Source organism: Aptenodytes forsteri, unplaced genomic scaffold (assembly GCF_000699145.1).
Source record: "Aptenodytes forsteri isolate BGI_AS27 unplaced genomic scaffold, ASM69914v1 Scaffold97, whole genome shotgun sequence".
NCBI classification, from domain to species: domain Eukaryota; kingdom Metazoa; phylum Chordata; class Aves; order Sphenisciformes; family Spheniscidae; genus Aptenodytes; species Aptenodytes forsteri.
Window position 1 is genome coordinate 2,556,357 of NW_008795036.1, and position 18,701 is coordinate 2,575,057.

At 38.8% G+C, this 18,701-nt stretch overlaps 1 protein-coding gene across 1 annotated transcript; it reads right to left on the reverse strand.

Moving 5' to 3' along the window:
- Positions 1 to 5,301: 5,301 nt before the first annotated feature.
- On the reverse strand, positions 5,302 to 18,676 carry GALR1 (galanin receptor 1). The gene is made up of 3 exons (XM_009276666.2): positions 17,973 to 18,676; positions 11,083 to 11,148; positions 5,302 to 7,680 (listed from the first exon to the last, which is right to left on the reverse strand). The coding sequence occupies exons 1-3, from the start codon at positions 18,672 to 18,674 to the stop codon at positions 7,363 to 7,365; spliced, it is 1,086 nt and encodes a 361-aa protein (XP_009274941.1). The 5' UTR covers positions 18,675 to 18,676; the 3' UTR covers positions 5,302 to 7,362.
- Between the last annotated feature and the right edge of the window lie 25 nt (positions 18,677 to 18,701).

Consider the following 18,701-nt stretch of genomic DNA (forward strand, 5'->3'; position numbering starts at 1 on the left):
CAATTACCACCAGGTGTTTCAAATGTGCTGGCAACCGTCAGCTCATAGTTCGCATGAAAACGATAAATTGCTATGCAAAAGTAATGCAGAGTGATTACATTTAGAGTAATTATGGCAAAAAGAATTAAGTAAAATGAGAAGAGCGCACAGCACCATTTTACTTCTTTCTCTAACAATGGCAATCCATACGCCAGAGATTTCAATCAAACTTCTTAATTATCCTAAGATCTTTTCAGGATGTAGCCCACTTGCGGAGTTACTCTAGATATGTCTCCAGATGATCACTTATAGACTGAATAATAGCTCGGTTTTGTGGTGTTTTTAATTCATATATGCATAGCTCTCATACTATTAATTACAAAAATAAGAGTAAGAATGCTAATAGACTAAGGCCAGAAGGGACCACGGTGATCAGCAGGTCTAAATTCTCTGTAACATAGGCTGCATTTTTTTTCTCATAGCAGTGCTACTACCTAGTCCATATTTTGAGATTTAAACACATAAAATCTTTTGAGAAATACCCAAATGTGATTTGAAGCAAGATGAATATGTCACATTTGTTCATTAAGCATTCTGGGGTTATTTATATGCATGGCTTAATGAAAAGACTTCCACTTCATTTACAGATTGAACTGTTAAAGCTTAATTTCACTGTACTGGATCTCGCTAACTCATCCACTCATTTAAGAGCGGCACAGCATCAGGTATTTCTCTGTCTGCATGGCTACAGAGCTATGCTGTAATTAAGCCGCTTCTTAACCATATCCCGCTAAGCTGAACTGCTGACGTTTTTCAGCTTGGGTGTTTTGGGATTTTTTGTGCAAAAGCCTCCCTGTTTGCAGCAGTGCTTCCAGTAACACAACCCCAGGTACCGCCACATCCCGAATTCATCATTCCAGGGGTTACGCAAGTCCTTTCAGTTACACAGAGTTGGAGGTTATGTTTAATTAAACTGACAAGTTCGGAATCATCCTTTTCCAGTACAATAATCAGTTCTTAAAGATTCCTTCATGTTCTTCATTCCTAAATGTATGACTTTTCATTTTACTATATTAAAACTACCAGTTTGCTTGTGCTAAATTGTGAAATTCAATGTAAAGAAATAACATCATGTCATCACTTCATCTATAAATGTCACATCTACAAGCAAATTTTAAATACGGTTAGATGTTTATCAGGGAATGGAATAACCACGCAATGGAAATGGTACAAAGTTTTCCAAGGGGAGAATGCTGCACTTAAGGAAATAGTTCTATACAATGAGACCTCAGTCTGCATCCAGTAAAGGTATCTGGCCAAAGCGCACCGATGTATCTACAAATGTCAAGTACATATGCATATACAAATGATCATTTAAGAACTCCACAGTAAAACTGAGAGATTAAAGTGCACACCATTTTAAATCCATGCTGTAGCATTTACTTTTGTTTTTAAAAGTACGTGTCATTAGGTATAGGACTGATCATATTCTGGTTTCATGCTCATCTAGCTATTTTTACCGTATTGAAATGGCCATTGCTCGATGTTAATGCAAATCTACACACAAATATGCACTGATTTGACTGCCTCCTTCTGAAAGTGGAGCCACATACAGGCTTTCATATAATAAAATAGGTTTGGATTTCACATCATTGGAGAGCTTTGTTTCTTTTCATATTCAAATACATGGATCTGGCTCTGTTTGTATGTCTCTTAAGCAACACGTAAATTACAGAGATTTAAATTGCACTTGAATAAGAAATATCAATGAATTCCATCAACTTCAATTGACTTTTACCAGCCTGAAAGAAAGGAGGACCACGCCTCATGCACTTAAGCACTTGAAAATGAGAATGTTATTTATATCAGTTAATTTTTCAAAAAGGTATTTTCGACCCATAATGACATCTAGCCATGAAACTCAATAGAGTTTTGTGTATGCTATTTTTTCTGGAAGTTTTCCTGAGGGCACTGCTTGTTTTTAAATATTATGAAAACATTTGGTAGGAAAAGCAGTTTGTATTTCATATTATAGAGATAAGCAGAGACAGGTAGGTACAGACCTATTGAAAAAATCACCTGAAAATTCATGCAAAGTACAGTATATCTTAAAACAACTGCATGTTACTTTACATTCATTATACATTGAAACAAACACAGAATTTTAATTTTCTGGTCTTCAACATTTGTACCTGTACTGAATACACAACACTAACACAAGCTCTGTAAGCTAGAAGCTGTTCTTTTCTCTGCTTTTATCCTTTCCCAAAATACCACAGATATCAATAGGTTCATTCTGACACATCATACTGTAGCAACCATGAAGATAATGTCTGAAACAATGCATTCACAACATTATTTTATAAAAAGATCCCTCCCTTTCCCTACAATGTGGGATTTAATGTAAAATTTACTTCACTGCAACAATAAATATACGAAGCTTAATGTTTACCTCTTGGAGATAGTGACATTATTTTTAAAAAATGAAGATATAATAGATTATAGAAATAATAAAGTTAAGGTTTTAAGAAAGAGGTGCATGCATACAAAGTGAAAGTGAATACAAAGCTCAAAGGACTTTAACTTAAAACATGTCATTAAAGTGTCTTATCTTGCCAAAAATTAAATGGTTTTGAAAATACGTTTTTTTCAATGTTTAAATTTAGAAAAAAAACTTCAGAAGAATTTGTAAATAATCAAAGATCCAATTAACTTCATCATACAAAATATTGAAAGAATATTAAGATTGCAGATGGGAACAAACACTCAACTACAAAATTAAAGTTTGCTCCTTATACAGTCATAATCATTTTTTACATATAATTTCAGCCAGTTTGGTCATCTCTTTGTAATCTACTATAGCATATGATTTTGTTACCTACCTTAGACATACGAGAAATATTAGGAAATTCTACATTTTTGATACAAGATAGAAATTTTAGGCAATTCTGAATGTTTACATTACTAGATATCATAAATGTTTAGTACATACTTCTGACTGAAAACTGCGTAGTTTAATGACTCAGAAGCGGCCATTAAGCGTTAGCTTCCCTTTCCGCTAAAATGGTTACCATCTTGAAAATTAGTTAAATGAGTGATACAATTACCTGTAAAGTTAGCCAAGCCAAACACATAGATGAGCAAGTCCCAGCATTTTTCAGGGTGTTTGCATGTGATGAACACTATGTTGGTTAAGGGCCATTTAATTTTTTTCTTTCCATTTTGGATATGGATCCTAAATCTGATTTATGTATAGTAGTGCACAGTGTGCATCTGGATCCACGCATATCTTGGAGGATGCAAAATGTATTTTAGGTTTTATTAGTTGAAGAAGAGCACTGCTGTAATCTTTTGTGTCGTACCTCAAACACCTACCCACAAATAGGCAGGGCTAACATTGCACGAAGAACCTTGATGGAATAATTTCTTGACCTCTTTAAACATCAGTTTTTGCAATTTCAAAGTTCCATTGGTGCAGTGTTTTAATGAGATTTCTGCATCTTTTTAAGGCAAAAGGTAGAAACTCAAAAATCCAAAATATAAAATGCAAAATTGGCTAGAAACCTGCTGCAATGTCCTAATACAACCTCAGAAAACAGACAGGACTGAGCTCCTTTCTAGAGCCTGCAAGAAAGGAGACCCTCTCACATCAGCATGAGGTGCTGAAGAGATGCTACCTCTCCACGGGTCTTTCATCCGCTCTGCAGAGAAAACTATGACAAGGAAAGACTTCTACATTTCTCTACTAAAACACAGTTTTAAGATGGACTGAACAACTCCTACTACTTGATATGATGGGATACACTACTTCTGTCATCAGTGTTCAAAGTGCATTGTACGTTTTAAACTTCAGGAGACACTTGTGAAGCAGCACAAAGAGGTAGCATTTTGGCAGTATACATACAATAAAATTTCAGGGAATTTATAAAAAAATATGAGTAGCAGTTTCTGTTGGGGTTCTCCAATTCTCTCAGTTGATGAGAAATATAATTTAAGAGAAATTTAAGTATTTGCTTAATTACACACACATATCTTGCTTTAGTTCAAGAGGAATTTGAGTAATCATTCCTGTTGCCTATTTTGTTTTGTACAGAATAATATTTTCAAATTCACACAACAGGGTGGAATTCAGTGGGATTATTCATCTTTCTATGAGTGGAAAACTCAGCCCTAGCCAGAGAAATCTTTTTTTTTTTTCTTTTTTTTTTACTTCAGCGTACACTGAAATTAACCTTTCTGGTTAAAAAGATGTAAAAAAACACATTAGGCAAGTAAATGAGGTGAAACTTTTGCTTCATCCTCAACCAGAAATAACGATCCCCACCAACAAGTTCAGAACTTGAAAGCAGACAAGCAGACATTCAGTTGTAAGGGATCATTAGTGCCCATTCCCTGATTTTCTGCCCAAATTAGCCATTTTTGTGGCATGACAATTTCCTGCCCAACTGTCCAGCTGCTCAGGGGTTAGACACAGTTCACAGCATATGTTAACACTGTTTTTACATTCGCAACCTCCGTGTCACAGCTGATTACGTCAAAGTCACGCTAGAGACACTGATCAACAAAAGCGTGTTTTAGGCAGGAAATTGAGCCTTGGCGTGCCAGCTGCTTCTTAAGGTTTCTCTGAAAAGTAAGGCAGAAGTTTTACTGATACTCACCAGGAACCAGGTGAGGCCTTTCTAACTAGCTGTTACTGCAGTCCCCCCCACCTCCTCATCCTTAAAATTTCAAACAGATGTAGCTCCATTACTATCAAGCACCTGGTTTTGCAATTATGTACAATTAAGGAAAAAAAAAAGCTTTTTCTAACTTTATACAATTACATATTTACATTGTAATTTTTTATTCAAAGTAATAAAATCACACGCAATTTTTTCAAAGCAAAAAAAATACAATTTTTGAAGCTGCAGAATCTCCTAGTATGTTATAAATTCAGCTGAAGTTTGATAGTGCTTTAATAATTGAATGATTAGTAGGTGATGAGGATCTGAAAACTCAAAGGAACTTCAACGTTGTTCTAGGCTGTGTTTCCTAACCTCAATCCTAACCCAGAAAATGGTTTCCTGCACAGATAAACCCTTCTTCTCCGATTGAGGGTTTTTTCATATATTTTGTGTTCCTAGCAATATCATCAAACTGTCTCTTCATATGAAAGAATGGACACAAACACCATGCATGCAACAGCGTGTCTTCAACATTATCTTACTGACTCCAAGCAGACAATACTGACACATAAATGTAGACATTTTCATGTGAACTAACCCTCCATAGTTGATGCGGTTCCACCACTCTGAACTTTTTTTTTTTTTTTTTTTTAAGAAAGATTGTGGAGAAAAAGGAATCTGACAGAGCATCTGGCCAACACTATTTAGCATCTTCAAAGACCCAAAAAGGGTGCAGGACTCTCTCAGCAAGTTTGCACGTGATACCAAACCCGGGGGAGCGGTGGATATGCTGGAGAGCAGGGCTACCTTTCCGAGGGCCCTTGAGAAGCCGGAAGAATGGAAGTAACAGCTATCAAATGCATGAAGTTCAACAAAGCCAAAAGCAAAGTCCTGAAACTTGGACTGGGACTCAGTGCAATTCTGTAGAAAAGGACACGAGACTTCTTGTAAAGCAGAAATTAAATATGAGTCAGCAGTGTACCCTTGCAGCAACAAATTACTGTAATACTGGGCTGTATTAGCAAGAATCAGCCAACGGGTCAAGGGAAGCGATTAGTCTACTCAGTGCTCGTGAGGCCACATCTGGAACACACTGTTCAGTTTTGAACACCCCAGTTCACGAGAGGGATGGATACACTGGATGGAGGAAGGCCAGTGGAAGGCCACTAATCCAGCCAGGGAGCTGGAGCACAACAGATAAGGAGAGACTGGGAGTGACGCATTGTTTCAGAAGAGAAGGCTGGGGGGAAATTTAATTGCCATCTTAAATTACATATTAGTTAGAGAGAAGACTTAAGTACACAGCGAAGGGACAGAAGGCAATGGTCGCGAGATACATCAAGGGAAATCCCAACCGGGGATAAGAGAAAAATATTTTAGTGAGGGTGATAAGGCACTGACACAGGTTGCCCCAAAAAAATCATTGAATCGCCATCCTTAGAAATTTTCAAAGCTTGCCTAGACAAGGAAGCGAGCCAACGCTGAGGGTAGCCCTGCCTTGAGAGGATGTCCGGAGGTTCCTCCAACTTAATTTACTCTGTGAGTCTATGGGTCATTAATAAAAAAGGTAAAATCATATCTTACTCCGGCTAACAATAATGTTCTCAAAGGACTGAGTGCCCTTCTGCTACTTCTTTAGTGGTTTACCACTTAAAGACATATTAAATACTTTTATAAAACTGCTGAAACTACTCATCTTATTTAAGAATTTGCAGAATTGGACCATTTACCTCATATACTTTGTATTGATTTAAATGCATCCTTCTGAATTTTTCCAATTTAGAGCTACACGGTATCAAGCCCCTCCTACAACTTTTAAGGGAATGCTATTTTTAAATGCTTAAGCATTGCCCAGAGTTGCTTTATGGAGCATAGTATTTTAAAACATATGTACACATTGCACATTTAAAACTGTATCTCCATCTCAAAGTCTATAAAGTTAACAAAACATACACACACGCGCACATGCAACACATGAAAAAAGCCTCCCTCAGATAGACACAAATCCTCATTTTGGTACAACTACATACAGGCCATAAACAAAACCCTATATAGCGTACACAAAAGTTCTGTGTATACAGTAAGGCAGGCACATGAAGTGGAAAAAAGTCCATCATTACTCAGTATGTTACATTAAAAAGACAGCTAAACAGATAAAATTAGCATTTCCTCTCTAAAGCAATTGCCTCAAGTTGTATACGGGTTATTTCAACTGCGAATCAGAGCCCATCTTTACTTTAAAAAGAGAAAAAGCATTGTCAAAACAATCTGAAGAGAGCACAAAAGTTTTCCTCTCTGAAATCATAGTATTACGGTATTTATTATCTGTAAGACAGAAAATTTAGCCATCTCTTCACTTCGATGGAGTAAGATGTTAGAAAGTTACTTGTCCATATCAACATTTCCTCCTTGTATATTTGAACGTTTACACACCATATGCTTAGTGAGTAAGAACACAGACATATCATTTCCAACATTTTTTTCTCAAGTATCTTTTAAAGGTCCAAGAGCTTCATTTGACAAAGCTATCTAAGATGCAAAGGATCAGCCCAGTTTTCTTTCATACCAGTTTCACAAACTTTTGCTACAAATGCAACTTCGGTACATTAAATACCAATTAGCTTTATCACGATAAACCCAGGATAAAGCTCATTGTGCTTTGTTTTCTAGGTGTTTAGTTCACACAAATGAAGAGCCAACATACAGGACTTTTCAAAGTTCACACGTGTGTACAGTTGGTAGACGGTGGTGTATCTATCCGACTTTTATTTTCCTTAGCATCATTCAGAGGTGACTTGTTACCTATCTGGCATTTGAAGACTTGTTTGTAGGCCTTCCTAAAATTTTCAGAGAGAAATGCGTATATAATCGGGTTCACAGAAGAATTGCTGTAAGCCAGGCAGTGTGCAGTTACTCTGAAGAGAAAGGAGGCTTGAGTCAGTGGGAAAACTCCAAATTCAGCCCAGAGATGAATCACGTGATGCGGCAGCCAGGAGAAGCCAAAAACCACTACCACCACCAACACGGTCTGTGCTGTCTGAGACAGGGAAAGGAAAACACAGATGTCTGATGAGCACTTGAAGAACCAGCTTTAAACTCGCTTCAAGAATATTTATTATTACTGATTTTACTCCATTACCGATATGGGCTTTATTTTGCATAGTGAACTACTGCAAGGAGAACCTTAGCCTTGAAAATGTCACAGTGAAAGGCAAGTGTATAACTTTGCTCGAAGGTGAAGAATGATGTTCCTGACTCCCTACACAAAAGCCTCGCCTTTTCTGAGGTGGACATAAGCTTGGTGTAAAATAATTATAACAATAGGTCTTTGGGAAATCTCATCCAGATCTAATGATCTATATTTTATTGCGGTGCACAAGGATTTCTGACCAAAATTTCAAGAGAGATCTATTATACACGAAGGCAGCTAGTGGAAGAGCTTCGAGCAGTCAGACAAACACTTTGCTCAAGTGCCTACAAAAGGAGCAGGGACTTTTGTGAAAGTCTCTCCTTTAAACATAAAATTTCCACAGGGGGAGTCATACAACAATATCCTGGGATACAACTAGGGAAAAAAAGAGAAAAGTAAGGAGCTTAAAATTTCTCGTGACTGCACATTGTCAAAACCAATCTGGAAACTAAAGCTCACCAAACACTGAATTCAGAAAAATGGAACACAAAATATCCAGTGCTGCCTCCTGACTCCACTTTCGTTATTTTTGAGAGGAAAGGCCATCAAGTTCATTAGATCCATCCAGGCAGCTACAGTATCAGTCAGTACGGACCTTTCAGGTGCTGAAGGTATCCTGCCAGGGCACAGTGGAGTTTGACTGTCAATGTTTTCTTTAACTTTCAGCTACTTAAGAAACAGCAGCTAGTGCTTTGCAGTTGCTCAACTAATTAATATCTACTCCTCTAACAAGTACCTCTTTCAACTAAATCACTCTCCCAATAAAAGCCTAATATTAATTCCAAAGCATATTATGTTATGGACCGTTATAATTACTATATTAACTCTTTACAACATAATTTTTCAGATAACTTAGGCTCTTCTTCACAGGCAAAACTAACGCAGTGGCCACAGAGTGATAAATACTGCAGCACAGAGAATATCTAGACTTTTTGCTAGTTTACTGAACTTGGTCTATACTTCTTGAATTTATTAATGCTCAGTAGCAATTCAGACTGACCTACCTAATCACAACATGACTTAACTTGCAGAAACTTACAGAAAAAAAAGTTTGATTTCTGTGGCAACAGGCCAAAATAAGTTATGACAGATACCGTTGTTGGTTAGCAAAATCTCACAATAGAAACCAAAGGACATTATATCTGTAGTAAATACAATTTGTTTAGTCTCAAGGATTCATCTGTTTTCACAAGCCGTTCCTCTACTTAGCCTATGGAGATTGAGTCAGTTGCCACTAACAAACAGCCACACAAATATTTTCTCTTTCAGGTCTCATCGGGAGAATATGTGCTAACAAGGAAGTACAAATTAAGAGGATTTCATTCTCTGATCCCTTCAATGTGTTAATATTCCAACTGAAAACTGATTGTCTGGATACCACATGCACAAGTACTTCAAAAGAGGCAAAAAACTTCAGTGTGTTCAAAATTCTAAAAAAAATTACACCAGGAAAATCACTACTTTCAATAGACCGTATAGATGTGCCTGAAAGCAGAGGTTGACCATGTGTCTCTTGTAACTATTTTACTTAAGGTATTTCGTACCTGCAGAATAAGTAATTTCGCATTAGGAAACCTCACAACATCTGTTTTATCCCATTATTCCTCCTAAGCCTAACTTTAGAGCTTACCTTTTCAAAATCATCACTATGCCTCGCAACCAAGGTAACGCTAAAGGGCAGCTCTTGTTTACCTGATGGGAGCTTGCTTAGGGTTTGTCATTAGCAAATAAAACCCACCTGAAATACATGATGTTAATATTGATGCTTTGTGACCAAAAAGCACAAAAAATAGTGTTTAGGCACATTCATACTTTTCGTTAACTTTTTTCCACACATATAGCAAATTCATTTTAAGATTCTACTACTGAAATTTTCATAAAGGCTGGAATAAAGCTAGAAATGTGTCATTAAGCCTGAAATGCATTCTTAACAAAACAGTAGAAGGAAAAGAAGAAAGATACTGTACACTAGTGAAAACAGAGTTGCTTTGAAAAACATGAGTTAGGCCTTAGGATCAGAAACTTATTTTCTAAGGCAAAAAAAGTTTTGGGCTGCTTTTTTTTTTTGCCCTTTACTGAACCCAGATACATCCAAGCAGTCTTGGGCATATCTGTAATGCTTTTCCCTGAAGCTATGAAAGCTAGTTCCTAGCCAGATCTGATTTTTGCTTGCAATTTTTAAGAGTTAGTGTTTAGAGGAAATGCACAGATATTTCCAGTTTGAGAATAATTTAGATGAGAGTAGAGATGGCAATGTACGAAACGCCTTTGAAAACTGCACCTTTGGCCTTGACAACATTAAGTGCAAAAGTATATCTGTTAAGTATCTTATGGAATCAGGGCCATAATGCTTTTAATTCTAGGATTTAAAATCTATTGACTAGGATATTTTTCAAAAAAATAGAGAATGTTATTCTCTGTTGAGCCCATGCTTATCTCATTTACATTGCAGACAGTTTGCAGACAGTCTGCATGCCCATATGGTAATAGTGATCAGATCAAATGAAGAGCTATAGCCTAAGGGGTTTTTCTGACTCCACATTCATAAACTGAGAAGTTAGTCAAATGATTACTGTGGTCAAATCTGCTCAAAAATCAGAACCATATTATATTAACTGACAAATTAAATATATAAACACATCTTTCAAATATGGCTCTAAACCGCAAAGCTTATATTCTGCTTTAAAGACCTTTCATGATTCTGCTTGTAACCAGTATATAACTTAAGTCTTGAACATAAGAGAAAAAAACGTTTTGTGGAAAATCAATAGAAGAGTTGCAGAATCATTAAAAGTCTCTTATTAGACTCCCATCAGGAAGCACAATAAACCTCATTTTAAAGTCTCATGGTATAACCTAGGAATTCTTCATAAAACATTAAAAAATTCAGCTAGTTAAAAAAAATAAAGAAAAAAAAAGTTTTACAAGTTAGGGAAAAATGCCCGTGAGGCAAAAAAAAAGCCATTTAATATTAGAGACAGGTTGTCTCTCCGTGTCTAAATTTCAGATGCTCTGAAGTTCAAAATTTGGGGAACTCAGGTAGTGGCTTGATGCATTATGATGGAAAACTCAAATTAGAAAAGCTTCCAGTCCTGCTAAGTTCAGAGAGACACTGAATACGTCATTAAATACTTCATTTCAATTCCTTCTCTCCATTACATCTTTGGCAACAAGCAATATAATACCAAACTAGCTTAGCCATAAAACTAAAATATAAACAAATAGGTATTAGTAATGAAAGCAATCTACCTTTTTCTTGGACGCTTCTGACTTCTTTGACATGTTTCTCAACTTTTTATGCAGATGATTAAGAACCTGAAAAGATTAATTTGCATCTTGTATTTCACCATTTTCTAAAATTCAAACCCATCTATTTTAGAGTCGCTTACATCCAATTCACACATTTCAAAAGTGCACAGTATAAAATCCAAAGGAATTACATATCTGCATCTGTGTGGATCAACAAATATGAAGCAGATGACAATTTAATTCTTATATAAAAATTCAGATGTATTACATAACAAATACGTATCACAAATGAACAAGGCAACAAATGGAAACCTATCATGCACCTAGAATTAGCAATCATTCTTCTTCCATAAAAATGTCAATGCTTGTTAATTTAGAACGACCTTTACGGCATGTAACATAAAAAGTGTATGTTTTGAGTCAGAGCTTTTCTGAGTCACCTGCGTAATTTGCTTTCTTCAGATGGATGTTTGGTTAATATAATCAGGATGTTGGTGTTATTTGATCTTCAAAAGAAGCCTAGGCTTTCAAAAATAATTTATACTAAAAAGTATCTCACGAGGCATGACCTTTATCAACAACTTGATGATACTTGTCATGTACCTTTCACAAGCAATTTTTTAAACTGTGTCTCAAAAAGGCTCATCATCCAAGAGCAGGGTCCAAATTTTAACATAATGATTTACACATAAGATTTTGGACAATGGATGCATAGAGGTGCATGCCCTACTTTATCTGCAGTCATTATTCGCTGAATCTAATATATTCATATGGCATGATTTCTAGGCATGGGGGCAGGGAATATGCTCTTCAGCTGAATGTGTTTAACAAGTTGTAAACCATACGGAATTAAAAAACCGAGATGCTTAATTAAACTCGCGGGTTTAATTAGAATATGGTAAGAGGAATTTTTTTAGAGAGAGTGTCAGAGTGTAGAGCTCAGTTAGATGATGATGATGATGTTAGGTTGCACTTTACATAGCTCTAAGATGAACTGAGAACAATTTAATAGGTCAGGTCATCCAGCATGAAAAGGATTTTTTTTAAGGAATATAACACTAAAATTTAGGGTTTATAAGGAGACTTCTTGAGGTGGGGAAAAGGGTATAAATTCAAATTCTCTTATATCATCTGGGGACATTTTCTCTGTGTTCTTTGGGATGCATGGCTAACCACTACCAGGACAGACACCAGACAAGATGACCTATAGACTTGATCCCACGCTGGCATTTGGGTCTTAGAAACATACATAATGAGTTAAAAGGAATAAGATGGTATTTGTGAATAACCATAGCTCATCAGTGGATTCCACTTTTTAGGTATCTACTCTTAGCTACCAGTGAACCACAAACAGCAATAAAAATAAAAATTACTTGTAACCACTTAACACGGGAAGTGCAGTTCATTTGTGCTTATCTGTGCATGAACATGTTTGTGCATGAAAGACTCAGCCCTGCATGCTCTCCCTATTCTGAAACACTAGCCAGGTCGCTAGCAAGGCTAACTTGAGCTCAGGAAAGGCAGAAGAAAAATAAATCGGTTTTCTCTGAGAAGGTCTGGTTTTGGCTTCAGCCCTTCTTCCTTCTCCTGGATGAAGCAGACTGGAAGGAAAGGACAGAAGAGCCACTGAAGTCCAGCAGAAGACCAGGGAGATGATCCTCTGGCTCACACACTCTATTCACCTGCTGTCACCGTGTACAAGACAGCTGAATTGCTTAGTCCATGGGTGAAAAACGTAAAAACCAAAAAGAGCATGGGAGAAAGACAGTGAAGTTCACTTCCCATCACTGCTGCTTCACCTATCGTACCCCCTTCACATAACTTACAGCGATGGGCTGTTTCTACTGGACCTTTGCAAATCCCACCACCTGCCACCCAGAGACTGTACTGTGCTGTGATTTTCCCTCACAGCCCAAAACTAAAGTCAGATAAACTCTTCCCAGAAATCAGAACTGCAAAATCTTCTTTTAAAGTTACAAACTTTTTTTTCTTTTGTTCTGAAACTTTTAGCACAAATTTTTGCATTGCATCTCTCTCCAGTCAAATGAAAGATGCAGTAGACAAAGCTGTTAAATTGGGTATTTGGGGGGCCGGGGGGTGTTGAAGATTTAGATGATAACCTTCCAACGAATCCTTCTCAACTTCCCCTCTTTCAGATTATATATATATTTCATAAAATAAGTCTCTGCAGTGAAAACGTGCTGGCTCTATGTGATAGTGTACCAGATGGTATGCAAACCAGCAGCAAGAGAAATAGGCAGAATTTAATTACCTATCAACAGCAGCAGAACAGCACTCAGAGACCTACAGAGAATGCCGTGGAGGGATATTAAAAGCCATGTTTATGCACAAACACTACAAGGCAAATCAAAGACACCTCTCCTCACTGCCCTGTTCAAATTATCTCTTCTCTGGGATGGTGAATAATCAATTGTTCCTCTAAAAAACACTGTCACTTCACCTGAACGAATAATAATTCTACATGTGCCTCTCATTTTGTCTCAGGTTATTTCTCTAAGGAAAGTCTTTCAAAATATCCACTATTACATTTACACATGCATTTTTAACTCACAGAATGAAATACCTTGCTAAAAGATAGGTCACAACCTTTTCCAATAAGGTGTCACATTTTTAAAAAATTCAGCTCTGTGGAAAAATTAACTCTTCACCTGAAACTCTTCTGACTCCACCCTTCCTGTACCTGTTGATCAGAGAGTGTATTTGGCTCTCAGGGAAGGAATAGCTTTCTTTTTTTTTCCTGGAGATGAGGGCAGGGTGCTGTGGGAAGAAAGTTATGCTGTTGTGAAAGAGAGTGTAAGGAGACTTGTAGGATCATAGAAGTATAAGAAGGTCCAGGCTGGTCCGGACCCTGCTACCACAACTACCACTGATGGCATTTGGGAGGCCCTGGATTTTGCCTGCAGACTATCCGTTTCTTAACATTTTTTTTTTCAGCCGTTTCAGGGACTACCTCCAGATGGTTTGAGAGCCCAGGCTGAGGGACTATGACTAAATCAAGTTGAAAAAGGGATTTTTCCAATAAGAGAGAGAAAAAAATAGCTTACGCTATCTATGCCTATTTGTATAGGTCTACCAAACAATATAAATTTTGAAGTCTACACTTGTTGCAAAGCATATTTCCTATCTGGCTGTATATAATCATTCCACTGACTACACCTTCATTATCAGCTATTGAAAACCATGCGGCAAGAAAGCCTGCCCAAGGTCATTATCTAATAAGAATGAACTGCTTGTTTAACAGAGCCATAATGCGAGCATTAAATTCTGAACCATATTTTATAGTATGAACTGGATTTAAATTCGAGTGCCATTGCCTGCAATCCATTTTTTAAAGTAATACTGCTACTTCCATTGTCACAACAGATCCTTCACCCTCTTTCATTTAATAATGTTACACTGATGTATCTTTTTTCTTTTCAGCGTGGTTTAATAAAGTTTTCTCTCGCTGCTCAGCAAAATTTGAGAAATATCTTAAGCCAAGAACCATATAAGCTTGTATTTTATGTTGAGGCTCCTACTTTTTATGGCTTACTTTTAACCAAGTCTATAAATTATACGTCTTCCATGAATCCAGAATGTTCAGAATGATAGATAATAATGGAAACATTCTTAAGGCAAGAAATATTTTTTTTAAAAAAAGTTTTTAACATTATACATCTATAAAAGGAAAAGTTTGCTAATGATTTTAGGTGTCCAACCTAAAGGTTTGATTGAAGGAGGCCTGACTTTCAAGGACTGAAGCCTCATCACTGGGTACTCAAAAGCAGAGGCACCCAAAATCAGTTGTCACATTGCACTACCCTGGCAGATGTCAATTGTTAGAAGCTCACTGGGAATCATTTATCATTTTGCCCTTTAAGGACACATTAGTGAGCAAACATTGTAGCAATGTTACAAAACACATACAAAAAGTCAGTTATAAATCATTCCTTCTGATATTTTCACTCCTCTATCAAATTTGGTTGAAACTGACCCAAAGTTATCTGTGGGAGAGTGGAAACGGGTAGCTGTACACACATGACACAGAGCACGATCTCATAAATCTCTGCCTTAAGAGCACACCACGTGAGATTTCCAGTTCTGATTTTGTGAGAGGACGCCGTTTCCAAATACCTAGCACTATTTCAGCACTTCCGTAGGTTGTAATAGTCTTGCTGTCTGCTAGGAAAAATACAAATCTCCCCTAACGTAATTTAAGAGAGAGTGAGAAAGAACTCGGCTCCCTATTAGAGTGCCTAAAAAATGAGACTTTCAAAACTGAAAGTTCAATTGCAATTTGCTTATAAGAGAAACAGAACTGCCTTAAAGGAGTCTGGAAATGGCAATATATTCAAATAGAGAAATGAGTCTCCTTTGTCTTAATCTACTGTATCAGAAGATTGCATTATTTAGCTGATCCACAGTTCATGAAAACCAGTGAAGTCCATAAGAAACTAATGCATTTATTTTTATAATATTTCTGAGGCTATTACACAGCAGCGATGCTCTAACCCTGCATGTATCCAGAAGCCAAAATACTTGTTGTACTTCATAGTACTCTAGTGACATCAATAAAAGCTCGCAGCGACAACTCTGCTGGAGACCTGTGAGAGTAGCAATGGCTTTGACAAATCTGAAAATTCAGCTCTGATTTTCAACTCCCATCATCCTTAACTTCTCCTCACTCTGCCCCACGTGCCAAAATATGGCAGTTGGAGATTTGCCAGTGGGTCCTAATGAGGGCAGGAACGAGCCTTGGTGCTGCAGGGTACAAATGCCTCAAATAGCCTTGTACAAGCCATGGCATTTCTCAGCTTCATTGACACTGATGGGAATACCACGTATCTCCCAGGTGTCTCCTAGAACTCGTCCCTTCAGGTTGGGTCCTCCGGCTTGACACCGTGGCAAGCAGGATCGTACATACAGGCTCAAAACACATCACCAAGCAAGGGTAAGAGCCTAGCCTTGGCAATAATTTAAGCACAAGATTTTAGTTGTAACTCTGAGTGGCCTTGATTTTATTAACTTGTTCTGGGCATGTATTTCACATAGAGTTGTTTTGTTGTTTGGGTTTTTTTTAAACTACATATAGCTTGACACTGTGGCAAGCAGGATCGTACATACAGGCTCAAAACACATCACCAAGCAAGGGTAAGAGCCTAGCCTTGGCAATAATTTAAGCACAAGATTTTAGTTGTAACTCTGAGTGGCCTTGATTTTATTAACTTGTTCTGGGCATGTATTTCACATAGAGTTGTTTTGTTGTTTGGGTTTTTTTTAAACTACATATTCATACTAATATTGAGATATCTACTTTTGTAGTGCTCTGTAACAACATGGTGTGCTATATTTACTATGCTTATATTCTGTTTAAGCACATTTCCTTTTTTCCCCCCCCTATACTATGCAGGACTGTTATAATATTGAAAGACTTGTTTTCAATCTTGTCATATAATTAGACTTTGAAGGCTGGTACTCTATGCTGACAATGAAGATGCTTTGGCTTTGAAAAATACAAGTAAGAATTCTTAATAGCTGAAAAGCTCCCTCTGCACACATTTGGTAACTGTCTCCCTGAAATACGTAATATTTCCGGAAAACTCTGGTGATCTATGGCTACTGCAAGTTTCATCCCTCTCACAGCTCAGTCATGTTCACCACTGTAGATGAAACACCAGTGTATTCACCCAGGGAAAACAATTCAGTTTATGTATGAAAACATGTATTTCTTCCCCATTTGCCAGGTCAGACTTGTTTCATTACAAAGAGTAATTTAGAAATGTTGTCCTTCGACTTCTGCATAACTCAGTTTTAGCAGAGTTGGATGCCATTCTGGCCTTAATTTGCACACCACAATTAAGTTGATGTAATACATATAAAACTGAACAGAACATAAAATTATTTGTTCAAACTGAATACATTAATTACATCTGTTTAACTTGCCAATTAAAGAACTGACTTCTCGACACTTAAGCAGCCCTTATTTGCAAGAACAGACCCACCCTCTTGAATGTAAATTACTGCCTAAGGAGAAATCCTTCTACTGAAGGTTGCTGGCCCAGAAACAGAAGGATCTCTGCCTAACTCAGCAGGTAGCAGCCGGCGCTCCAGATCCTGTCCAGCAGCAAGCGGCGGACCCTACGCTGAAGGCTGCAATTAATACTCACAGAAAAATGTGACAGTTAGCCTGAGCAGAAAAGTCCTTAAGTACTATTATTCAGGCACCCTTACTTACTGCTTTCTCCTACCCGGGTCCTCCCGCACTGCTCCCTGCCACCACCCGCCCTTGCTGAAGCCAGAGGTTAAACCTCCCATCCACTTCAACTGGGGCAAGACAGGGCTCACAGGGACCAGGCAGCATGACGCACCTTTTGCTCTTAACACGTTCACTGGATCAGACCAAACTGGTGGATTTGTGTCATTTTTAAGTGCGCTGCATTTTAAAGAACCACAATGCTTCGTCTGAAGCCTGAACAACTTGTTGCTTTGTTGTACTTTGAGTTAAACTCCTCGTACAGCACTGCAAGAAACTAGGAGAGTTGTGTTGACAGAGAAAGCGGCAGAGCACTGGGGCTCCTTAGCATTTTGCAACAAGGAAACCTGGCAGAGGGGACCCCAGTAATTGCATGAACAAACCCCCCCTCCCCACCCCGTGCAATCCCTGTCCTGACCCTTCTGTGCCACACATGCACGTGTACCCCCAGTCACCCCTTGGTTATAAAACCTGCCCCTCTCCCTCTGTGCTACAAACTCACCTCTGCCCCGTTGCCTCCCGACAGTGCCATGTCCCTCCATGTGCCCAGAGATGTCCCCACAGCTCAAGGACACCTGCCACCATTGTCCCCCCCATCCCTTTTACATACCCTTCACCACTACCCGCTTGGCCCCACCTTGGCATAGCAGAAGGAGATGAGCAGCAGCGGGAGCAGATAGCCGAAGACGAAAGTGCAAACCACGTAGACCTTCTTGTGGTGTGGGTTGGGCCAGTGCTCCCAGCAAAAGGTCTGGTTGCTGGCGTCGCGGTGGAAGAGGCGCTGGTGGTGAGCCACTGGTGAGGCCATGGCGAAGGAAAGCGCCCAGATGAGCCCCACACCCAGCAGTGCGTTGCGGGAAACGCGCAAGGCCGAGGAGCGTCGGGAGTGCACGATGGCCACGTAGCGGTCCACCGACATGGCCGAGAGCGTGAAGATGCTCACCAGCATGGAGACGGTGAAGAAGTAGTGGATGAACTTGCAGATGAAGGCGCCCAGCACCCACGTGGGGAGGATGTAGACCGTGGACTGGAAAGGGATGCAGAAGAGCAGGTAGGCTAGGTCGGCGATGCTCAGGTTGAGGATGAAGATGTTGGTGGTGCTGCGGCGCTTGCCTGGCTTGCTCCTCGCCAGCACCGTGATCACCAGCGAGTTGCCCAGCACCCCCAGGGTGAAGATCAAGCCGAAGACGATCAAGGTGATGAAGTTCTCGATGCCGATGCCGAAGAGGGGCTTCCCCTCCGCCTCCGGCAGCCCGGAGAGGTTGAACTCCCCGCGGGGCGGCTCTGCCCCAGCTCGGGACCGGTTGAGGGGCGCCGCCGCGGGCTCCCCCGGCTCCATCCTCCCCCTTGCACGCCGGCCAAAGTT